Below are 14,433 nucleotides of genomic sequence, written 5' to 3'. Positions count from 1 at the left end.
AAGTGAAAGCAGGACTCAGTAGGCGTCTTGCCACTGAGATCCCTCCGCTTAGACTTTTTGGCTCCAAAGGTTTAAACTTGTTAATGGTCAGTTAATCTGCTTCCCGCCCTTTTCAAGGGCAGCAACAGTGTTCTGATTGGTAAAAGTATTGATCATGACGTTGCCTGTTCGTTGTCAATAAAAGGCTGCGGCTCCCCGTGATGGGCAGATAGATTGCAGATCAGTCGTTCAGGTAGTCAGGGTTTGGGAACGAGTTGGTTGGGTTGGTTGGGTTGGAAGCGCGTGCAGGAGGTAGAGAGGTTAGCTTGCGGAAGAATTGGCGGTAAAGGTTTAGCTAGCTTTAGCTTTAGTATAGGTTAGTATTGCGGAAGAATTGGCGGTAAAGGTTTAGTTAGCTTATAGATTGCGGAAGAATTGGCGGTACAGGGTCAGCCAGCTTAGATAGTCTTAGAACAGTCGAGGCATAGAAAGAATCAATAGCCCATGCGGGTTAGCCAAAGCCATCAAAAGAAACTGGTTGTCTGTCTTTATTTCGTCTTAATTTAATTTTTTGTAGTTTACTAGCGCTCTTGCTTGGCCGTAGTTTTGGCCACATTTTATTTGGGTATATTACTTGAGGAAACAACTTAGGAGGTCACAAGTGCTTGCAGGTACATCTACGAGGCACTTTTTCATCCGAACTACTCACGCACCCTTCGGATTCAGCCTGGCGGACAACGGCGCGGTGTGAGTTAAGCTCCGGAATTACCGGCCGTCCCGTTCGCAGGCTTGGCCGGCGCACGTGCAAGGACGCACGTGAGACACTGGCCGCAGATCCCCAGAAACTGGTATCCCGTGTGCAGTTGACTTTGTCCTGCACACGGGAGGCTCCAGCAAAGAATCCCCGCACTTTCATATTCACGAACACAAGTTGCTACTTGGTACATTGGTCTGTATACCTACTATAATGTTGGTATTAAAGCTAGGTTACAATTAACATTACTATCACAACAGCATGAGAGTTAGCAGGTGGCAACTGATGTAACTGGAAAAATTACACACACGTAACTAGAAGAGATACAGCATTTGTGATTTTATTGAATATTCTTAACAAGGAAACTGAACAGTACAATTTATAAACAATTGCCAATCAATTTCTGAGTTTCTGAAAGAACTGTTATGGCTGTTATATCATTGTTTTCAGCACAGTTTGTAGAAAAATATTGTATAAATTCAAATCTAATATATAGTACAATTTGGTTTTACATCTATACCTGTGTATTTTGTTCCCAGACCCCTTTCATATAATCTTGAATTATCACTTTGCTTTGGATTTTCATGTAGCTGAAACTAACTAGTTTTTTAAAAAGATAGCAAGTTCTGTGGCCCATAAACAAGGCAGCTCCAGGAATACATGGTTACCCCAAACCCGATAATCCAAATGCAGTAATTGGATCTTCTTGATTCTTTTAGATTTTAAGGCACATTTGTCTACAAATATGGGTAGCTGTATGCATGTGGAAGGGAGGCTACTATAGGCTGAAGGACAACTAAGTTACACTGCAATAGGGTTATGTAACGTACAAAAAAAATTCAAAGCAAACTTCCATTTTATTACATTCTATGGCATTGTTTGCATGTCCTAATTTGGCTTATAAACTATCAGTCACATTGGTGCAAGTTTAGAAAACCATGCTTATTTCACTCCACAAGCTGTAACCAAGGCTTGTTCTTGGCTTACTGGTTCATGGTTTGCTTGAAGAGAAGCAAACCACGAGCCAAGGCTCCAACATAATGCTATGTCAGACCATGGCTTAGCTTCAAGTAGCATGGCAGCAATGTGATCGGGGGATGAGCAAAGCAGCCACAATTTTCTGAATACACACCAGTATGCTTGCTTGTTCAAACCATAGTTTGAGCTTTGCATTACATGCGAACTCTCCCATTAGAAAAATAACAATATCCCCACCAGAGTTGTTTCTCGGACATGCCACTTCCTTCTTCCCTTCACCAGAAGTAGCATTCATAGAGCACAACACAAATGCATATGTGTATCTATTTTGAGATGTACAGGAAAATTGCAATTGAAGCAGTTTCAAATGAAGCAGACCTTGATGCACTCATTCAGCCAGCTGTGGAGGTTCTATCATGCAGAAAGATACATGTATCATGCTCTCTTCTTAGCTTTCCATTTCTAAACTCTCTCCCCCCTTTCCCCATCATCATATACAGATGATGGAATTCAAAATCTGATGTGGCTAAATAAACACCAATATCTTTGATTTATACCAAAGGCAGAAGAGCTCATTTGCAATTAACATGTACTCAACACTGTTCAGATTACAATGGAACCATCCCCCAAAAAGAGCTGGGATGGAGTCATTTTAAATCTTCAATGAAATGAAGTTGAAACATGTAAAAACATCACTTGCAGAACTGACATACAGAAGGGCAGACCCTTTAATTTCAAACTCTTTTGCTGTTAAAGCACATATATAATACATTATCACCTGGAGAGACAGAGATTCTCCTATTCAAATATCCGATCCAGAAATAGAAAAGGATTCTGCCATCCTCCTGGCAAAACTTCAAACAGGAAACTGGTCAGCACTGTCTTCTTATAGAGCGTTAGGATGCCTGTATAATAAATAGAACACAAACCACTACAAAAGTAAGCTTTGTTATGTCTTCAAATACAATAAAAAAGTAAGGCTGTCATAATGGTGCAGTTCGCATGGCTGCTGATAGGTGGCGATAGAATTATGAGAGCTGCTGGTCAACAGCCGCTTTGGAGAGCAAGTGGAAGGGAAGCAGAGGAGGGAGGAGGTGGCAAATACAGGTAGGTGGGTGACCCAGGAGAACCATGGAAATACTATCAAGACAGGCTGGTGAAGTGCCCCAGCAACAACCTTACTCTGCTGCTGCTGCTGCTGCCATTTCCCACCTCACACCAATAATGCCATTTTAACCTCAGCAGTGTCAGAGGGAGAATGTGAGGGATATGGAGGAGGGAGACAGAGGCTGGCAGCTCAGGCAAGTCAGAGGAAGTCAGGACAAGGCAGCTGTACAGCAACTATTCTGCTTGCCAACGCCTACCACTTCCCTCCTCCTTGGACTCTGATGCAAAGGCTGAAAAAGTTTTGGGGTGAGGAGGGCAGCATGAGCAGAAGAGGCAGGAGGAGGTCTAAGTGGAATGGGGTTGGTGAGTGAAGGAAAGCAAAGCAACCAAGCAGCGTAGCCTCTAGCCTGCACATAAAGGGAAGAATCACACTGGAAATAACATATAATAATTCTGTGGTAAGATTTATGCCTGAAAGGCACCTTACATTCTCTCTGTTTCCATCTGATATCTGAGTCTTTCTGGCAGGTGGAATCATGGGCTGTGAAATCTCAAAATTCCTCACAATATTCTGCAGCAGAGAAGAGTTTGATTGTCATGTTATCAGTTCAATTCATCCTCTTGTGTATATAACAAGCACATTCACAATAAGCTCTCTGCCTTTTCTCCCAGCATCCGTTAAACACACGAGGTCCATAATTGCAGAATTGTTACCCAACATGTATCTCTGGCCAATAAAAATATTCTTCCTCTGACTACTTCACTTATTTAACATTTCCATTTACCTCCCATTCTTGATAACTCATCGTTATGACTGCTTGTTTCCGTGCTTGAGCATCCTGGTCATTGTCTTCTTCAGGCGTTAAAGGCTCTATCAAAATAGAGGTTAAAATTGTTTAAATGTTTTTTGAAAATGAAAAAATATACAGTATATTCCAAAGTAAAACTGCATACATATATGTAAGTCCAGTTAACTTTTGTATATTTTTTTAAAAAATTAATCTTAAAAATAATTCTTACCTATTACAGGAAGCTTATCCTGATCCAGCTTTATTCCTGCAAGTCCATCCTAGGAGAGAAACAACTTTAATTACTAACAAGAATCAAATATGCTTAATTGATATGAAAGAATCTGAAAATTGACATTCACCTGCAAAGTTCAGACATAATGAGAAATCATGATTTCCTGCTACGAGAATGAGCCACAGGAAGCCTCATAATAATTTGTCGTCCCCACCGCACCCCCGTTCCCTTTTTCAGGTGGAGGAGATGGAAAGCTTCTGTCCCCCATTTTAAAATAGATTTGTTTGAACTATGGCTACTGAGAACAAGCCAGGATTTCCCATTTTTTCAAGAGGTTTTAAGGCCATGTTCCCTACGGTTTTCAAGTTTTGAATTATAAACCCATTTAATGATTGGGAGAAAGCAGATTCAGACACATGGTTCAAGATTACGTATCAAACAGGATATTGGGATCAGGAGCACGCAGTTCCTCTCCACCCGCATGAAAATTATGCACAAATTACAGTAAAGAATTGCATGCAACTGTCAGCAATCCATAAATATAAGCTGTTTGTTTATTTTTTATTTATTGACTTTGACAACTTTGATTTAAACCAGACTACCACAGCAAATTTCGGAAATGTTTCGTTTTATAGAAGTTGTTTAAACAGTTATAACCAGCAGAGAAACTATGCAGAAATTTATGTAAAAGTTTGTACATCAGAGGGAAGGGTCCACAGAGTTCTCTTGGCCCACTTTTTGAAGTCTACATTTTTTAACGTGGACAAAGTTTGAGGTGTTCTGTAGCTGGGATTATCAATGACACAGCACAGGTACTAGGCTCAAACGTTTTCACTCAGTCTTTCCGGCCGGTGACTTCTTGCTATTTTGGACTACCAGCTCCAACCAGCATAGCCAGTGGTCAGAAATGGCAGGAGTTGTAGCTTGACAACATCCGGAGGATGCCAGCCTGGTTAAGGAAGACCAATTTCAGGTTATGTTCATATGAACTATTTGTTAATCATACATGGCTATGGTGTGAATTAGCTAACTACCAGCCCTGTGAGAAAGAAACTTCCAAGTCCTCTGCTTCTTCGCAATTCTGCCTGCAAGAAAATTAAGTACAACAATGGCAATCATGGAAGTATGAAAATAAAAACCAGATTATTAGTGACAAAATTCTTCCCGATGTCTCAACAAACGAAACTGATGTGTAAAAATGTTACATGGAAAAAATATGAGAGAGACATTAATGTACATACCTTTGTAAATCAAGAAAATCTTTAATAAAAAAATACTTTGAAAATTAAAAAGTTTCTCCTTACCCTTATTAAGAATGAAACGTGAAACATGTTTTCCACAGTTCGTGCAAAAGAATCTGGATCAGTCACAAACTCAAGGAAGGATATTGGATTATTAGCTACAGAAAGAAGAATGTGGCTTTGTCGTTACTGTTACAATTATCTACCTCCTCCTCTCTTGCTTCCTTTAAACTGTCAATAGGTAGCAATTCATGCACATCTAAAATTCTGGAGAGATCTATTTTAATTTCATATTTGCTCTTTTCCATTGCAGATCCTGCATTGATTGACAGCAGTGGTCCCCAAACTTTTTCCCTCATGGACCACTTGAAAATTTGCAGTGGCAAAGCAATTTACTAGGTGACTAAGCTTTTCCAGAAATAACACCTGAGAAATTAAGTAGGTAACAAAAAGCAAGGCTATAGACACAGACATTTCAATTTCCAATGTTGTACCTTCACGCATCAGTAGAAAAGGATTAAGTACTGGATTCCCCTCCTCCTCCACAGCTATTCTTAAAGGAGGCAGAAGAAAGCAAACTGGCCCCACAATATGTTCCATTTATACTTACGATCTTCTCTGTGATAAGCTTGTAAGAGTCCCAAGATCCTCTCCACTTCTTTTTCTGTAGCTTCCTCATGAGATTCTTCCATTTTATTCAACTAAATAACCCAACAAGAAAACAAGCTATCATTCACCCAGCTGCATTGTAATCAGCATTCTCCAGTTCCCCCATAATATTTTGCACTATTAAAGTCAGCTGTATTATTTTGTGCACTCCTAAGATCAAATGAAAGATCTACATCAATATCTACAAGTAGATAATTGTAGAATATATATACAGTCATACCTTGGATCCTGAATGCTTTGCATGTCGAACGTTTTGGCTCCCGAATGCCGCAAACCTGCAAGTGAGTGTTCTGGTTTGCAAACGTTCTTTGGAACCCGAACGTCCAACACAGATTCCGATTGAGTGCAGGAAACTCCTGCAGCTAATTCCAGTTTCTCAAAGGTGGGGGTAGGGGGAGAATGTGTGTGCCAACTGAGACATGACTTTTAAGTCATACTACTAATGCTCTGGTCCATGGGGTCACGAAGAGTTGGACACGACTGAACGACTAAACAACAACTACTAATGTACAAGGAAACTACTGAGAGAGAACTATCGGAGAGCTCACTGACAGACCAAATTGAGGAGCAAGTTTTCAGTGGTGGTTTAAAGGGGTTTTATGCCCATTTTACAAACTGCAATATTACAAACTACCTTCCACTTCAAGAATACATTTCCCCCCCCTTGAAAGCACATCCCATCAACATAGGAAAAAACTCACATCACACTCTGCTCTAGTAAGACAGTTCTGTGCTTCTGAACAAGAAGCAGCCTTTCAGACACGGTTATAAATTTGCCAAAGGTACCTCCGTTACCTGCTTATGGCAATTGTGATTTCAGAGTGGTTGGGGAGATGTGGTTGAAATTCCCACACTGTCGAGAAAGTCCCGGGGGTGACTTTGGGCCAGTCACCACCTTGAATTTAACTTATCTGGCAAGGTTATATTTTGAGGATATAATGGTCAATTCCCATATACCTAAGGTTTCTTGGGAGAAAAGTGGGCTACATATGTAATATTTGGAGTGGAGTGCCTCCCATCAGCTGTAGCTGGTGGCCCAGCTGTGCCCGTATCTAGAAAGGAGCAGCCTAACTTCTGTCATCTATGTTCTAGTAACCTCTAGGTTAGATTACTGCAACACATTATACGTGGGGCTGCCTCTGAAGACGGTTTGGAAACTTCAGCTGATGCAGAATTCAGCAGCCACTTTGCTCACTGGGGCAAGACGGTTTGAGCACACAGTGCCGATGCTGGCCCGACTGTCAATTAGTTTCCGGGTCCAAGTGCTGGTTTTGACCTATAAAGCCTTAAATTTCTCAGGACTGCAACAGCTCAAGGGCTGCTAACCCTGCTCCAGCAATCAACATCCCCAAGGAAGGCTCACTGGGTGCTTTCATTATATATTTTTAGGCAACAGGTGAAAACATTCCCCTTCTTCAAGGCCTTCGGCTAATTGAACAATCTGTGGCCTTTAAAACTGGGGGCGTGTTATTTGTTTTGTTTGTTACTGTCGTACGTGTGGAGGAAAACCTTAAAACCAGTAGCAGAGTTCCCAAAAATAGATCAGAGGCAATAGTACTTCATCCAGCAGAGCTTTGCGCCGAAGGCAAATGAGCGTAATGGTCACAAATCCAAATACATTCACGATTGGCACAGTACACAATAATATCCACCTGCAGCACTTACAGAAAATTATAAACTTATAACAAGGCTAAAACTTAACACCAAGCATACTATGTACAGAACAGCACACCAGAAGGAAGAGAGATAAGAAAGAGAAACCCAGGCTCCTTCTGGCCTATATTAATAGTCAGCATGACCTTAATTGGAAGAGATAAGAGAACCAATTCAAACCAGCTTCCCAGAAGGTATAACCCAAACAGCCATGACCCTTCTGCCTGATTCTCTCACATAGAGAAGCTTCTAGGAAAGATCTCTACATATCAGATCAATACTTTCTGCACTAAGCAATGCAAACTGACAGTTACTATGTTATATATTTGTATTTTTATATTCTAAACCACCCTATAATGCTTGGATGAAGAACAGTGCATAAATTTAATAAATAAATAACAATGCATTTATGCCTGACTCCTGTTTTGTCACTATACTGTGAACTACCATCAATTCTTTCCAGCCTTAAGCATGCACCCGTAAGCTCCATGTAGCTTACACTTGCATTGCAGTGGGTTGGACTAAATGACCCTTGGGTCCCTTCCAAATCTACAATTCTATGATTCGACACATACACACCTGTGCAGGCATTGCCCTTCCTTCCTCTTTTGATCCTGGCTTCTTCCGTTGCCTCTCAACTCGTGGCCTCTCGACAGGAGGATCAGCAGTAAAAGTGCCCAACCTAAACCAAATAAAATATCGTGAGTCCCTGATTTTTTGGGGTGGGTGGGAGAGCCATAGCTTAGTGGTGAACATCGGCTCTGCGTGTAGAAAGTTCCTGGCATCTCCAGGTAGGCTGGGAATGTTCCCTGTCTAAAACCTTGGACAACCATTGTCATCAGTGTGGCTGGTACCGAGCTAGATGAACAATACTAAGCTAAATGAAATGTGCAACATTTCAAAGACCTAATATAAAACTTGAATTCAAAATTCCTACAAGCAAGCGTGTGAAAACATAAATTTGATGCTGAATCTGGAGAGATTAAATTTGCAATTAGTGTCACTGAGTTGCCTGTGGAGAGGTAAAACTGACGTCCAGGTTTGTGAAGAGAGTACCAGCATATCTCTGGAGAACGCATGCTTCCCAGTCAAAGGAATACAGAAAAGGCCTCATAAAACAGCTGTGTGTAAACAACAACATGGCAGCTGGGCGCAGAAACAGGAAATGCTGCTTTATCTTCTCATTCTGAAAAGTTCAAAATAAAGGTACTGTATTTTCCAGTGTATAAGACGGCTGGGCGTATAAGACGACCCCCAACTTTTCCAGTTAAAATACAGAGTTTGAGATATACTCGACCGCAGATTCTCCACCCGGCGTATAAGACGACCCCCAACTTTTGAGAAGATTTTCCTGGATTAAAAAGTAGTCTTATACGCCAGAATATACAGTAGCTGCAGTCCAAACTAAACTGGGGTGAGTCGTCAGTCTCTTTTCTCCAGCGCAACCTGGTTAACTTCCCGTCCACATTTGGTGCAACACCCCCTCAGGGTGCAAGACAGAAAGGACAAGGCAGTGAAAAGTCTCTGCTGCTGCTTCTCTCCATCTCCAGATGATTAGCAGCAGCCACTGACAGAAAAGGAGGACCCAAATGTTGAGTTCACTTGGCTAGACAGCACTCTGCTAAGGTTTGTACTCAAACGGGGTTGTTGCCTGTCCCTTCTCTACAGGGTAAATCCTGCGAGGCTTCTCACACCACAGTTAAGTTGAAGGAAACCTCAAAGAAACTTACATGCAGTGGAAAACGGGTGCTCTTCTAAAATACTTCATTGCTTCTTGACCTAGTTTAATCCAAGCATCACTAGGCAAAAATCCACCATCAGTCTGCTCTTCTTCGCTATCGCTGTTTTCTCTTTCCAGGCGATTTAAACCCATAAACGATAACTGTGGAGGAAACACACTGCAGTATCGTTTCCCATCTGTAGCAAAAATGTACGCCGCCAAAAACTATGACTCCACTTTCTAGAAATAGATATGTGAATGGAGTAGCAAGTTAAATATGTCAGAACTTTGAAGGGAAATACCAAAGAAACTTAAATGAGATTCTATTTAATCGAATAGAATCTCATGCTCAGAGGCCATTCCAAGCGCACAGAGGGTCAAACCCTAGTTGTATTGCTCATAATCTTACTACAGACTTGCTACTCATTTAGCAAAGTGCTATATTAGAAAAATCCTTAGTCTGGCTCAACCAGGCTTACCTTACAGTCTTAAACTTTAAAAATAATAATCAATGTTTCATTTCTAAAACAGAGGGCTATTCAATTCTAGCCACACACTGGACCTGTAGCATGTTGTGAACCATTTGCACTGTCCCAGCTATTACAACCTGTTACTCCAAGTCAACAGAGGCAGAGCCCTTTCTGGTTCTTTTCCCTACCAGGAACTGCTCCCACCAGCTTCCTGTTTGCAGATGTGATCTGCTTAGCAAAGACAAGGGAGACCCTTATCCTCTCTACATCCCCTGGCAATATGGCACATATAACCTTATTTGGCTCTACTGAACCACAAAGGGTACCTAGTAACAAATGGCGACAGCACTGGTACCTGCCTGATGTAAGAAGTTAATTTAGAAATATAACACAGATTTAAACTTACTGCCTCAAGCAACTTGGATCATGACAATGTTTTGATACACACAAGACAATGTGTGTACCTGTATCAAAACACTGTCTTAACTGACAATACTCTGAGAATTGTAGGATTCCACACAAATGTGGGAAGACTGGAGAATATGGTATTGGGCAGAGTTTAGTTGCCCCCAACCACAGGTCATGTTACAAATGAGGAGCATTTTTCTCATTTCTGTAGCAGAAGCTTTGTGGGCAATGCTTGGTGTTCTTATTCAGTTCTCATTCTGGCTTCTAATTTTTTTTAAAAGAGCTCCAGTACCCTGCATAGTTTCTTGGTCCTCTCCATAACGAATAAATTAAAAATACTGACTAAATAAACAAGCAAAATATGCATAATTTAGGAAGTTTAAGCATAACTAAGAAGTCAGCTTTTCTTTGCACATAACCAAAAGTATGCTGCTGAAATTTTTTTATTTATATTTTGGCTTAAGCACAGAGGCTCTGTTCAGATATGGTTTGTGTTAACCATAGTTAAGAACACACCAGAGTTTGTCTTTCTAGCTGTACACTAGGGTTTTAAGCTGCTTGTTTGCTTATTTCTCTCATCTGTTCATAACTCGAATTTCACAAGTTCTTGATGATGTAACACACTCTTGGAGCAAATAAATGGCGCTAGACTGAACTGAGCACAAATTGTATTACAAACCACTTTCAGAACCCAGTCTGTTGGTCCCAAACAAGCCACAGCTTGTGAACAGTCTTTGTTCACAAACTTTAAAAACTCCATGGTTTAGCAAAACAGCCCATGGTTCTTTTGCATTACCTCTGAACCCAGAGTATGTCCTACGCAACTATGTGAATCTTGCATTTCATACTACAGGATCTTGGACCTTTGTATATTTAGGACCTTTGTATAAATGCTCAACAATGTGCTTATCTTGCAACAATAAAGTTATTTGCTTTCACATCTTATACCAGAAATAATTTTGCTAATGAGCAGTAGGGGGGTGGAATGGTGATTGTGATTTATGGAACCAACTCCTATTTAATAACGCTTAAACATAGCAACTTTATATTACTTCAAAACTGATCACTGCAAACTTACTAAATCTTCAGCAAACTCAGATGGATCAAATACTGACATATCCGAATGCAACTGGCTTGCTTTTTCCTTTCCTAGATTTGATGCCAAAACTAGGAACTGAGCATCCAAAGCAGCCTCCCTTGCCCAGGACACTGTTATGAAAGAAATACATTTCGTTACTATCAGAGGCAATTGAAAAACAAGAACGATTTGATTTTAATTACCACCCACTTTTCTAAGGAGCCAAGATTTTAAGCCCTCAAGCATTCAAAGAGAACAGAAAATTGCAATTCCTTGTGGGAGCATCAAATACATTTCTGCTTCTAAGATGGTTTGGAAGGGTGGGTTCTTAATGACCACCTGCAAAGAGTCTGCTGAAGGTGCCTAGAGATAATTTGGTTGCAAACCCTAAAAGACCCACTCTCCCACTTAGACCAATGTCACTTAGTCTGGGGGGCTGTGATGGACTCCAGCTCCCAAGGCCTATTTAGTTTAGGACCACGCTGTTATGCACTGATTGATTTATTGTAGTTATATTTTGATAAATTATTAGATGGAGTGTCATTTTTCAGTACAGTCATACCTCTAGTTGCATTAGGTTCATGTTGCAGATTTTCGGTTGCGAACGCGGCAAACCCGGAAGTGTATACTTCCAGGTTTCACCCTGCGCACATCTTCCCTGACCACTGGTCCTGTTAGCTACGGAGTTGTAGTCCCCAAACACCTGGAGGACCGAGTTTGAGGAAGCCTGATCTAGTCCAACCCCCTGCAATGCAGGAATATGCAGCTCTCCCATACGGGGGATTGAACCTGCAACCTTGGATAGAGCGTGGTGCTAATAATGCCATATGAGCTGCTTCATATGTTATTTTTCATATAAACTCTCTTGAGCACCAACTATGAGAAGATGGCATATAAATAAAATCGGCACTGATATATGAAGCAACAAGAAGATGCTAGGCAATGGAAGCTACCATGTACATTGTAATTGTTCCTAAATAAACCTAATATTCCAGTTCAAGAATGGTTACAGTTTTCCAAGTGAGCAGGAAGGCAGCCCCTGAAGACATCTAGTTAGAGTACAATTTAGTTGTACATGTATCAGTCGTACTCTATCAACAGGCACAAAACCAAAGAGCCAGAAAGATAATGTTTCAGAGAAATGAGAAATGAGAAACTTCAAAGGCCTTGAAAACAGAAAAGAACAGTTACCCTCCTCTGTCCCAGCTTTTTCCCAGGCCTTCACACTCCTATTTCTGCTGTTATCTAAGGAATGCAGAAAGCTAGAGCCAGCATCCTTGAAAAGATTGCTTACACTGTCTCTCCTCTAAGGATATTGACTTCATTTAAAAGAAAAAAAAAGCATATTAAGTTCAGTTCAAGGTTTTAATTAAGTGTGCTGACGTATCTATTTCACACAAAGCAAAATATTAGTTACTTTTTATTTCAAGCACCATTTCTGAATGTGAAGTGGTATCCATTGTGGGCTACCACCGTCTTACCTCCTGTAAATAGTTTATTCGCATCTTCCAAAGCCTCTGTCAGTTTATCATTTCTGGTGCTCAGCATCATTTCACGATTCTCTAGAATAAAAATCAAGCATATGTAATGTGCTTTTAAAGGAAAACAAAAAACAAAATAAAAACACACAATCCCAAAAATACCCCTCAAGTTAAATATGAATGCAAGTCAGTTACAGCTCTGAATCGTACCACTTGACTTACAGCTTGTTTAACTTTATGCATGTTCTAACCACAGCAACAGCTCTAGAATCGTCAATGTAACAGCATCTACATTTAGAACAAGCATACCCAGGTTGGAAACCAGGTAACTGAAGGAGCACCACTCTCAATATTTGCTAGCGCAGGCATTAAAATAATCTTGGGAGGCCATAACTCTTAGGGTTAGGGCTTCATGAGAATTTCTAAAGAAGAGCATAAGAAAAGCTGCCAGTGGGTTGAAAGAAAATATGCTTTTAATTGGCGTTATTTGATGTATAAAGTAAATAAGGCAAGGTTGTAAAGAAATAATAAAACCTCTGAGTTTGAAAAGAAACGGGGGGGGGGGATCACATATCACTATTTTGACCTATGTGGGGTATTCAGTTTCAGAGCACACTCAAGGATATGCAAACTTTCAAAACATTTTCGGTTTCTCTCCTCCGTACTACCCGCAGCAACGGAAGAGCTGCGTTTTCCACCCTTTCCGTTGCAAACCACGACACAAAAGCCATGCATCAATAAACGAAGCACAAAAGAACAGCTTTCCCCATCGCCGACGGGGAGGTATTCCAACTTAAGGCACAGAAGGGAGAAAGTGAAAGTGCTAAGAGGGGGGTCGGGTCCCTTGCAGGGGCGGCCAACTCTCCCACGCCTCCTCCCACGCCTTCCTGGTGGACCGCTGTGAGAAGAGGGAGCTGGACCATTGGGGGGGGGCAATTTGGGCTCCGTCCCTTATGTGGCCACAAGACCAGCAACACCCCCCCCCCACCCGCATCTCTACCAGTCATACTGCTATCGCTGAGTGGTCACGCCAGCCAACCTTTCCCTAGGCGGGGGGACGACCCCCGGGACCGACGAGGGGGTCGGGGGGGGACGAGAGGAGCCCCACCCGCTTCCCCTCTCCTGCCCCGCACCTACGCTGCACGGAGGAGATGAGCTCCCGGTACTGCTGGCGGAGCAGCCGCCGCGTCGCTTCGTCCGCTTCGTCGCCGTCGCTGCCGCCCGACGGCCCCGGCAAGGCGCCCTCCGCTCCTGCTGCTCCTCCGGCCGCCCCGTCCTCTTCTTCGCTGCCTCGCCCGTCGCCCGCTCGCTCCCGAGGCGTCCGGCGTCGAGGAGTGCCGCCGCGGGCGCCGTCGGGGGAGCCGAGCTGCTGGCTTCGGGAGCGCCGAGGTGCGTCGCCGCGGTCGCTGCCGGAGCCGGACATGGTAGCCGCGCGCTCTGCCCCGCCGCGCGCCTCTCGAGTGACAGCGGCTCTGCCCTCCCGCTCTCGCTTGAACCGCTCGGGGAAGGAGAAGGGGGCGTGGCAGTCCCCGGGACGCCTCAGATATACGGTCATGTAAAGTGGGTCGCCCGACTTCCGGCAAAAGGAAAGAGAGAGCTGTCGGGCTACTTTTGGCTCTATACTTTTCTATCTCTAGGATACTCGAGGTGAGCCGGAAAGAGCGACGGAAAGCCGAGGGGTCCGAATCAAATCGCGAAGCGTAGCTCAGCCGCCGCCGCTTTTGAGCCCCTGGTTCTTACTCAGCTGCCCACACGCAGAAGAAAATGGTGCACTGCTGGCGCCTTCTAAGTGCGAGGCAGCGAGGGCTCTTTTATGGGTGCAAGTTTTCCTATTCCCCGAGGCCTTTCGACTGTGCCAATGGCCCAATGCGT

General features: G+C 42.7%; 1 protein-coding gene across 1 annotated transcript; it reads right to left on the bottom strand.

Annotated features, from left to right (window-relative positions):
• Positions 1-1,151: 1,151 nt before the first annotated feature.
• On the bottom strand, positions 1,152-14,029 carry NSMCE4A (NSE4 homolog A, SMC5-SMC6 complex component). Its single transcript, XM_033149505.1, has 11 exons — positions 13,699-14,029; positions 12,562-12,642; positions 11,081-11,211; positions 9,135-9,286; positions 7,984-8,086; positions 5,693-5,783; positions 5,146-5,240; positions 3,839-3,887; positions 3,604-3,689; positions 3,306-3,389; positions 1,152-2,616 (listed from the first exon to the last, which is right to left on the bottom strand). Exons 1-11 carry the CDS (start codon positions 13,982-13,984, stop codon positions 2,608-2,610), a joined length of 1,167 nt encoding a protein of 388 aa, XP_033005396.1. The 5' UTR covers positions 13,985-14,029; the 3' UTR covers positions 1,152-2,607.
• Between the last annotated feature and the right edge of the window lie 404 nt (positions 14,030-14,433).

Source organism: Lacerta agilis, chromosome 5 (genome assembly GCF_009819535.1).
Source record: "Lacerta agilis isolate rLacAgi1 chromosome 5, rLacAgi1.pri, whole genome shotgun sequence".
Classification (NCBI taxonomy): domain Eukaryota; kingdom Metazoa; phylum Chordata; class Lepidosauria; order Squamata; family Lacertidae; genus Lacerta; species Lacerta agilis.
The sequence above is the reverse complement of the archived record's forward strand: the minus strand, read 5'-3'. Positions and strand labels throughout refer to the sequence as shown.

Excerpts from the sequence above, each read along its gene's own strand:
- NSMCE4A (XM_033149505.1), bottom strand. The coding sequence starts at position 13,984 with ATGTCCGGCTCCGGCAGCGACCGCGGCGACGCACCTCGGCGCTCCCGA. Across the intron at positions 8,087-9,134 it reads GCACCCGTTTTCCACTGCAT|GTTGGGCACTTTTACTGCTG; the intron begins GTAAGTTTCTTT and ends TATTTGGTTTAG. Across the intron at positions 3,888-5,145 it reads ACGTTTCATTCTTAATAAGG|GATGGACTTGCAGGAATAAA; the intron begins GTAAGGAGAAAC and ends TTTCTCTCCTAG.